Consider the following 10,109-nt stretch of genomic DNA (forward strand, 5'->3'; position numbering starts at 1 on the left):
ATGCAGCAGTCTGATTGATCCTAGAACAATGCAGCAGTATGATTGGTTGGCAGGAGCCACCCAATCCAGCTCCAGATAGAAATGAATCCACAACTTGATTGGCCTACAGGAGAATTCCGGAATTAGCCAATCACATGCAGCCCATTGTGTAAATAATATATATAAAGCAGATACTTTGAGGGGAATTTCAGTCCCTCCTCACCACTATGAGCTGAATAAAGAGCATGAAATCCACTCTCCACTCTGAGTATATTTCAGGTTGAGTCCCATCAGCTACCTTCACCTGGTTTAGCCAGCCAATTGATGCCATTCCTAGGGTGTGCCTGCACGCTGACAGTTTCTAGGAGCCCTAGGTGAGAGCTGAGTGCAGGGTGGGGACTAAAGTGGACCACGTATCCCAGAAGGAGAGCGACGCGTCCCCACCAAAAGTACTACCTAACACCCCACACAATCCCATATAACACTATGATTCTATGCAAGAAAGCCTGCTCTACGCTTTCTGAGAAAGTTTGGAATTTTCCCTCATCCCCTTACCGAAGCTCGCTGTTTTCAAGGAAGGCTTTTGCTTTCTCTGCAGCCTTTTACTGGCTCTGCCTAAGCCTTGCCCCTTGGCCAGGCTCCTTTTCTTCCGGGTGGGTCCTGGCTTTCGCGATGGGGATTGCCTGGCTACACGGTGGGCTCAGCCAAGCAGAGGGCGAGCGCCTGGAGAGGGTCTCTCCTTCGTTTCCAAGGTGTGCCTTTCCCGATTTCCTTGGACCACGACGGCTGCTTTCCACGGAGCTGCGTTCCCTTTCTGCGTGTCTGGAAGCGCAGCGTCGGCGAGCTCTGGTTTTGAGCCTGTGCTTGACTAGCGGGGTCGGAGGCGAAAGCCTGCCGCTTGCTTCCTCCTTTCAGACTCCCGTCCTTCAGAAAAGTCAAACTCCTGCAATCTTGCTTAGGGGGATCTTTGTTTTCAAAGGAATCATGGAGTTTGTAAAGCAGGGCGTCGGTTTTCAGTTATGTAAACGACTGAACTTTCCATTAAAAAATAAAATAAATTGGAGGGGAATCAAGACCCTACAAAGGCGTGGCAGGTAGAGCTGTCTTCCTCCTACCTTTGCCATTACGAGCAGCAATTAAGCAAACGAGCTTTCCCCATTACAAAACAATTTTCCTGCACACTGAATAAAACTTCACTTGCATAATACTAGGCTGTGGAGCTGCTATTAAAGGCCCAAGAGTAGGCGGGCGGGGAAGGGGGGGAAATTGCCTCCATTTGAAGAAGCAGGAAGTTGCTTGCTCTCAACAACAATAATATTGGTGGTTGTTCCTCTCAACATTGTTGCTCTCAACAACAATAATATTGGTGGGGGGGGAATGTTGTTCTTACCCTTCCTAGCATGGGCAACGTGATATTATCCTTAAATCAGGACCATGCCTCTAGCCCCACCCCTATGGTCACAGCTCTGCCTCTGTGCTGTCCACACCTTATGGGGCCTATCTCTAATAGAGTCTTTTGTACCTCTTGGTACCCTGAGGCCTCCATGCATAGGACAATCTTCCCCCTACAGACATTTCTCCCAACACATGGGGACCTGTTATAGCAGAGATGCATAGTTCTCAACTTGAGGTGCGAGTAAAGTGGGGATCGATCCAATACTTAGGCTTACAGTGTTGCGCTTGTTGTTTTTAGATGTTTTAACTTTTTAAACTTTTCATTTCAATCATATTGCTTTACCACTCTGAGCTCCTTTGGAAAGAAGGGCGGAACAGAAATTTAATATTATAATTAAAATTGCATCATAATAATTTACATCTAAAGCAGTCCTGAAAGTGTCGCTCCATTTTACTCAACTGTCGTAGTCCGTTATAACAGTTTTATCACTGGCATACTAAAAATACAGTAGTACCTCAGTTCTCGAACGTAATCTGTTCTGAAAGACCATTCAGGTTCCAAAAGGTTCAGAAACTGAGGCACGAAGGGCTGTTTGCACATTCAATTGAGAAAATTGAAAAACACGCAGCAGAAGCCGTTCGACTTCAAAAATGGAAGCATTTACTTCCGGGTCTTTGGCATTTGTGTTCCAAAACGTTTGTCAACAGAGACATTCTAGAACCGAGGTACCACTGTACTGTCATATGGTCTTGGTCTTTCCTCTCTCCTGTCAGCTTCATACAAGTAAACCATTGTTTGGTGATTTTTGATTTCAGAATCTATCTAGCTACTCTGTTGGCTTTACTTATATCACTTGATGCCCGTGGGACAAATGCAGCTCCGAACATGAAACCTAATATTGTTCTGATGTTGGCCGATGACCTTGGGATTGGAGATCTAGGCTGCTATGGCAATGACACTATCAAGTAAGGGATTCTTGGGTTACTGTTGTATTGTTGTGAATATGACACTGGCTAAAAGGTTTCTTGAAGAGCTTTGGGCCATCTTCCAGTTGATTTTACTTCACTGTCGCTTGTCACTACAAAGGAGCGTCACCTATGTGATGCAGGTTGCTTGGACTGTCAAGATAAATTGCCATATATTGCCTCCTTCTTTCATCTCCTGCTATTTCCTTCTATTAATATATCACCTTTCTATCTCAGCACCCCCAATATTGACCGGCTGGCAAAGGAAGGAGTGAAGCTTACTCAGCACATTGCTGCAGCTTCGCTCTGTACCCCAAGCAGAGCAGCTTTTCTGACTGGCAGATACCCCATCAGATCAGGTTGAGTATATTTGGAATGCTTGGTTTGATGTGCAGCTGAGACAATGTGCAAAGTTGAACAAAATAAGCATGCTGAAAGTAGTACAGTTTTGTTCCACATGAAAAACCAGTACTTTATTCCTGACTGCATTTTTTTAGCATGATACTCAGGTGCTGATAAATGTATCTAAACCTCATTTACAGCCATCTAAGCTAGTGGCCATAGCCTATTGTGGCTGTGAGTTCTGCAAGTTAACTATCTGTCTTGTCTTGAATCTACTATCCGTCAATGAAGTGTAATTCAATGATGTATTTCCCGAGTTTAAATAATGACAATTACTTAAATTTTTGATTTAATTATCGGTTGAGAATTGTCGCTGTACATGGCATTAGGTTGTTTGATACTGGCATCTGTTGAAGTTTCACCAGGCTAATGACACAAGGAACCATATTTAAATGATTAAGCTTTGTATTTGTTTTTACAGCTTCTATTATACTTTCCCCGTCAATGAAATGGTTTTAGCATTATTATGTTGCGTCCCAGGACAGGAGCTCATTCCTGTGATAGTATTATTTAAAGGAAGGATATGGTATTTTTGTGACACCAGCAACCTTTGGATCCAGCCGGATGAATTTGTACAGCTGGGTTATATTTATGTCTTGATAAGGTTTGAGTGTAAAAAGTGATGCAGATCCATGTAAACTGAACTTGATAAATGTATTGGTGGTTGGTTTACTTGTGGTCTTTATCCTTGGTAATACAGGCATGGCTTCAGGTGGTTCATATCGGGCTCTGCAGTGGAACGCTGGCTCAGGAGGACTCCCTGCCAATGAAACCACTTTTGCCAAGGTCTTGCAGCAGCAGGGTTATGCCACGGGACTTGTAGGTACGTAGAAATCCTATGACCTCCTCACGATCATAGGTGTCTGTAGATCTTCAGGTCTTCATATAAAAACAAATGCTTATTAAATCTTGGATGTGAAGATGATGAAAAATTACTGGTTCCAGCAGATAAGAAAATGTTTGTTGCCTGACCTTTCCTCATCATAAGGTCTGTGGAATGAAGGCAGCTTTGACATTGACTTTATTCCCTTTTCCCATAAGATCCTCTGTTTGTTTGTTAAAGCTAAGGGTCCCCTTGCTTACCTGGAATTTGCCCTCTTTAACCTGTCTGTCTGCCTGTCTCTCTCTCTCGGGTGTGTGTTGAGAATAAACCTGGGATATTTGGTACGACTGGGTCAGAATGTGCTACATTAACACGACCTACTTTTACGTGACTTATACTAACAGTGTTACACAATAACCTGCCTGTACTGTAGCAAGCATTTGAGCGAGGCAAATAGGTTACCAAGTGTGTCGGCAAGTACGTCTTTGTTTTCTGACTTGTATACCCACTTGGTAACATTCATGATTTAAGATGGCAGAAGTAAAGTGAAAAGAAAAATCAGAAATACCAAATGATTGTAAAAAAGAGAGAAAAGAAATAATACTTTAACTAGATTTCTATTTATAGTTGCATGTATGCACCAATACCTAAACACCTGGCTGCAATTGTGTAAACAGTGTTCAGGGACAGTAATGACTGTATGTTAAGGTCATCTTGAGATTCAGGACCGGGTTAGATGTTTAGGACTTTTTCTGTGTGGATTAGGAGTGCTCCTGAAGTGATGCATGCTCATTGCTGCCTTCTGTGGGAGTCTTTCTCAGACTACATGCTGGACTCGTGCGTGAGAGTTAAGAGTCAAATGATTAGACCATCAACTGGAAAGGAAGCCAAGTGCAACAAATTGTCGATTGATTTCACAGTGGAGGTTAGTAGGTCAAGAGACTCCACTAAATCTGCTGTGTTGCAGTTTCCCTGTAAATCTAAACGTTCACAGTACTTCTAAAGATTCACAGTCACAGCGGTCCTTTTGAGAAATGGTTCATGTATTAAACATGAAGATTAACACTGTCTGGCACAGATGGTCAGGTAATGCCACTTAAAGGATCATTCTGAAATCTCCGCTTAAAGGATCATTATAGGGAGGGAAGTAAGGATTTGAGTGGACAAACATGGCATACTTTTAAAGCACACTGATACCAGATTTACAAGTTATGGAGAAGCTTAGAAACTAGTTTCTTGAGGGTACTGGGAATTGTAGGTATGTTAGGTGATCACACTTAACCCCTTCCAGTTCCCAGGATTCTTTAGGGGAAGCCATGACATGCTAAAATGCTACAAGAGTGCTTTAGTGCTGCTATAGTCCCATGAAACTGCACGGTTGTACAGTGCCATTCATTGCGACTGTGTTTGAAAGGAAGACCTTCCTGGAAGATAACTTTAGTTATCAAGCTTTGAAGGGGTGGGCAGCAGAATCCACTCCAAGTAATAGTAACAGACTGTTTTCTGCTTTAATTTCCAGGGAAGTGGCATCAAGGGGTAAACTGTGACTCTGTCCATGATCACTGCCACCATCCTTTGAATCACGGCTTTGATTACTTTTATGGCATGCCTTTCACTCTTCTCAACAACTGCCAGGACCACAAGCCTCCAGAGTTGGATGCAGCGTTGCAGGCTAAGCTGTGGTTTTACACCCAACTTATTGCCCTTGCAGTTCTCACAGCTCTTGTAGGAAAGACAACAGGACTGGTCTCTGTTACTTGGAAGGTGGTCACCTTTTTTGCTTTGCTTGGGTTCCTGTTTTTTGCTTCCTGGTACTCCAGTTATGGCTTTGTGAAATACTGGAATTGCATCTTGATGCGCAACCACAACATCACTGAACAACCAATGAAGCTGGAAAGAACGGCTTCTCTTGTCCTAAAGGAAGCAGTTTCATTTATTCAGAGGTAATTAAACACTTTTCCTGAAATATCAAACTGCAAAGATGCTGCAATTTACTAAATGTGTTCTATTCATTTCTTTTAAGCAACAAGCATGGGCCATTCCTTCTCTTTGTTTCTTTTTTGCACGTCCACACGCCCCTGTTTACAACAGAAGCTTTTCTTGGGAAAAGCAGGCATGGGATATATGGAGACAACGTAGAAGAAATGGACTGGTTAGTAGGTGTGTTGGCTTTCTCTAAGCATTCTTCTCTTGTTAATGGACACTGATCACCCCAAGTGGTGGTGAGGCATGGACTATGATTCTGTGGCTGTCTTGAACACTGCCTTGTTTATGGGCTGCAAGGATTGAGTGAATGATTTAAAAATCAGCTACCCTTTCTTGTAGTACAAAGGTGGAATATAGAACATCCTGCCCTCAGTGCTGCAGTTTATTACAATTTTGGTGGGAACACAGACACGTCCTATTAGGATGGAGAGGAGGAGGAGAAAGGTTCCTGCATGGCTACTGTCAATTCTACAACGTACACCTTTATGCAATAATTTGATGTGCGTCTAAGGAACAGCTAGCCTCTTTCAAAGTCAGGAGGGAGAGATAGGTTATCCCTGCTTCATGAGCAGTTTTAGAAGCCAAGCTTAACTTGTACTACAGGACTGTTTTGAGGATAAGATAAAACAAATTCCTTGTGTGCTATTGTCTCCATAGTAAATATTTGTTTTTGGTGGGGGGTTAACTCTGTAGGTCAAATTCTAGATGCTATTGACAAGGAAGGCTTGAGAAATAACACATTGACCTATTTTGCCTCAGACCATGGAGGGCAGCTGGAAGCTCAGGAAGGAACAATACAGCTGGGTGGTTGGAATGGCATATATAAAGGTAAACAGTGCAGCATATAGTTACTTTGCCTATATGGAAGTTTGGGTAATTTTGCTTTGGGTTGTTTTCCAGGATAAATTGATCTCTTTTCCTGTGCTATGAAATTAGGAGGCATGTGGTCTTTTATTGACCACACCCTGTATACATATGTCTCTGGGAACTCTTTTGAGTTGCATATTGCTGATAAATATTATTGGGTAACCCACAGCTGTCCATGGAGGTGCAGGTCACTTCTGTGTCCAGGGCAGCTGTCTACCAGCTCCATCTGGTACACTGTCTGAGGCCCTACCTACTCATGGACTGTGTTGCCAGAGTGGTGCATACTCTAGTTATCTCCCACTTGGACTACTGCACTGAGCTCTGTGTGGGGCTACCTTTGAAGGTGACTCGGAAACTACAACTAATCCAGAATGTGGCAGCTAAACAGGTGACTGGGAGTGGCCGCCGGGACCATATAACACTGGTGTTAAAGGATCTTCACTGGCTCCCAGTACATTTCTGAGCAAAGTGTTGGTGCTGACATTTAAAGCCCTAAACAGCCTTGGGCCAGTATACCTGAAGGTCTCCACCCCTATCATTCAGCCCAGACACTGAGGTCCTCCTCTGAGAGTCTTCTGCTGGTTCCCTCACTGCAAGAAACAAAGTTACAGGAAACCAGGCAGAGGGCCTTCTCAGAAGTGGTGCCCTCTCTATGGAATGCCTTCCCTTCAGAGGTCAAGGAGATAAAGAACTACATAACTTTTTACAAGACATCTGCCCTGTATCGGGAAGTTTTTAATGTTTGATATTTTACTATCTTTTATATATGCTGTAAGCCACCCAGAGTGGCTGGGGAAACCCAGACAGATGGGTGGGGCATAAATAAAATAATAATACAAATACGGAAGGTTGCAATATATTCCAAAACCTGTGATCTGCTTTTGTTTGAAATGAAAGTAATCCCACCCTTTAGTGCATATTGATAGTTTAAAAGAAAATGGAAAGGCCATGTGGTTCCACCACCCACAAAAGACTTGGAATGTTCTTTTGCTTAGGAAAGTAAGTATAATAAACATGTCTGTTTCTGCTATTGTGTTCCCAATGTAGGGGGCAAAGGCATGGGAGGTTGGGAAGGAGGCATTCGTGTGCCAGGCATCTTAAGGTGGCCTGGAATGCTCCCTGCCAACACTATTGTTGACAAACCAACAAGCCTTATGGATATTTACCCTACCGTGGCTCATGTGGCTGGAGGAACTGTACCACAAGACAGGTATAGAGCCTGTATCCTTGCTCATATTGTGCATGCTCTACTTGAAGGCATCTTGAAATAAGCATAATTCATCATGCAATATATAATATAGCCTGGGAACAGTGGACATTGATAGTCAGTGTAGGTTCTCTGTTCAAGCATACACTTTTCCTTCCTTCCTTCCTTCCTTCCTTCCTTCCTTCCTTCCTTCCTTCCCTCCCTCCCTCCTTCCCTCCCTCCCTCCCTCCTTTCTTTTTTGGGGGGCGGGGACAGGTTATCCTCCAGTGTTCTTCTGCAATATTCAGTCATCTGAATTAAGGTATTAAGTAATACCTTTTTGTAGGCAACTTACACTTTTCCAGCACTTTTGCTATCTTTTGAAATGAAAGAAAGAGAAAATTCCCAGCCCACCTAGTGCATCAGTGCAATCATTAATGCTGTGTGGAATATGGTTGTGTTAGTGTTGTAAGCACCTACTGCACAGCATCTGTGCGGTAACTGATGACCATGGTTCCTCCATTTATGGCCTATATTATTTTGTGAATGTTGGAAATGTTTCCTTAGTTAGGTTTTGTTTATAATTTTGGCTGCTCCCTCTCTGCAGCATTGAAGCTTAAGCATGCTCACATAACACTTAAAAGAAGAAGAAGCAAATATCTAAATAACTGCACTACTTCATGACTTCTTTCCTAATAATTAGTTCTTTGAATAGTGTATACACTCATCTTTCTTCTTTGTTATAATATCTTTGGACATAATGTAATTGCGTCCCTCGTGGCCAAATCTGTGTTTAATCAAATGCTGGGGGGAAATATTGAAAACAAACTTTTCAGGATGTTGTTCAAAATTGATGTGAATGCATGGGGGGGGGCTCTGTTTACAAGAAAGCACTGCAAAAATATGGCCTTTTCATTTCAGTCTTCTGCCTGATGACGTATTCTTTCTTTGTCGCTATAGAATAATTGACGGAAGGAATCTATTGCCTTTGCTACAACAAGAAGTCAAGCATTCAGAACATGAATTCATGTTTCATTACTGTGGATCATACTTACATGCAGTACGGTGGCATCAGAAAGACAGTGAGTACAACAAATTCCCCAGTGTGAAAACAAACCTCCTGTTATTTAAAATAATAAGATGCAGGTATACTTAAATTTACTACTTTTTTGTGGGGGTGGGGGGAGAACATGCCTGGTAATCATTGCCATAGAAAGCAGTGTTCCCAAGACTGCTGGGCCTAAAGTTCATTGTCAATGGAACTTGAAAAATCAGGTCAAGTGGCCAGAAGGAAAGTGAGAGGAATAGATTACACCTAATGCACTGGGCTATTGGAGAGTTGTTCTTGTGCATTTCCTTCTGTTGGCAAGTAAATTTATTTGAATTTTCAGATTTCAGCCAGATCTCCAGGGAATATCATCACCTTCATGATTATTGTTTCAGGGTGTTTTTGTTTGTGCTTTCTTTTTCTTCCCAGGTGGTGCATTATGGAAGGCTCATTACATAACGCCAATCTTTCACCCCGAAGGCGCAGGAGCCTGTTATGGAAAAGGGATTTGCCCATGTTCTGGAGAAGGTGTAACACATCATGATCCTCCTCTGCTGTTTGATCTCTCAAGAGACCCATCAGAGGCCGTGCCTCTTTCGCCAGACACAGAGCCCTTGTTCCGCACAGTCCTAAAGCACATAGGCAGAGCTGTGGAGGAGCATCGCAGGACCCTCACACCTGTCCCACAGCAGCTCTCTCTTGGAAACATTATGTGGAAACCATGGCTGCAGCCATGCTGTGGGACCTTCCCATTCTGTTGGTGTGACAATGAAGAAAGTGATACCCATTCATATAAAGTTGGCTGACCAAAGAATCCTTTTATGGCAGAGAACATCATCCAAGAGGTTTCCTGTGTGATTTTAGCTGCTTCCTGTCAGTTAAGTTTGCTTTCTCCTGTTTCTCAAGGAGTCCCCAGGCTTGAAGGAGGATGCAGCCACATCATTTCCTGCCTGTCAGGCTCGGGGAATCAGGTCCCTCTCCTGGTGGCAGTAAAGAAGCTGATTAAAAAAAGAGTTCTTACCAATTAGTTTATTCAATAATCACAGCGAGAGACAAAGGAATGTATCTCTCTCTCTCTAGAAATGGCTCCAAATAAAGTCCCGCCCTCCTTCGTCTCTGTTATGCTCTGTTATGCGTCATCCCTGCAGCGGTTGGACTGATCTTTCTGTCTCTGAGCTTTCTGTTCAGCTACTCACACTGCCTGCCTAGTCCTGGGGGAGGGGGGCTCAGGAATGCTCTCACACTGTGTCTTGTCAGCTGTTTCTACTTCCTCTTCCAATATTTCCCAGCTTTTCCCCTCTACATTCTCTGAACTATGACCTTCTGCAAACCACTGTTGTAATTCTATGTTGTCCTCCTGTTTTTGGGAAGGTTGTGTAGAAGGGGAGTGGCCCCCGCCATTCCTCTTCAGGCCAGCCCCTGACACTGCCCTTCACATCCCCACCACTCCGGCGGGA

The 10,109-nt window shown here is 43.4% G+C and overlaps 1 protein-coding gene across 1 annotated transcript; it reads left to right on the forward strand.

Annotated features, from left to right (window-relative positions):
* Positions 1 to 609: 609 nt before the first annotated feature.
* LOC128413237 (arylsulfatase D-like) lies at positions 610 to 10,079 on the forward strand. Its single transcript, XM_053387288.1, has 10 exons — positions 610 to 731; positions 2,191 to 2,340; positions 2,578 to 2,699; positions 3,443 to 3,565; positions 5,085 to 5,508; positions 5,589 to 5,725; positions 6,245 to 6,379; positions 7,466 to 7,628; positions 8,565 to 8,686; positions 9,082 to 10,079. The coding sequence occupies exons 1-10, from the start codon at positions 652 to 654 to the stop codon at positions 9,456 to 9,458; spliced, it is 1,833 nt and encodes a 610-aa protein (XP_053243263.1). The 5' UTR covers positions 610 to 651; the 3' UTR covers positions 9,459 to 10,079.
* Positions 10,080 to 10,109: the final 30 nt, after the last annotated feature.

This window comes from Podarcis raffonei, chromosome 4 (assembly GCF_027172205.1).
Source record: "Podarcis raffonei isolate rPodRaf1 chromosome 4, rPodRaf1.pri, whole genome shotgun sequence".
Taxonomy (NCBI): domain Eukaryota; kingdom Metazoa; phylum Chordata; class Lepidosauria; order Squamata; family Lacertidae; genus Podarcis; species Podarcis raffonei.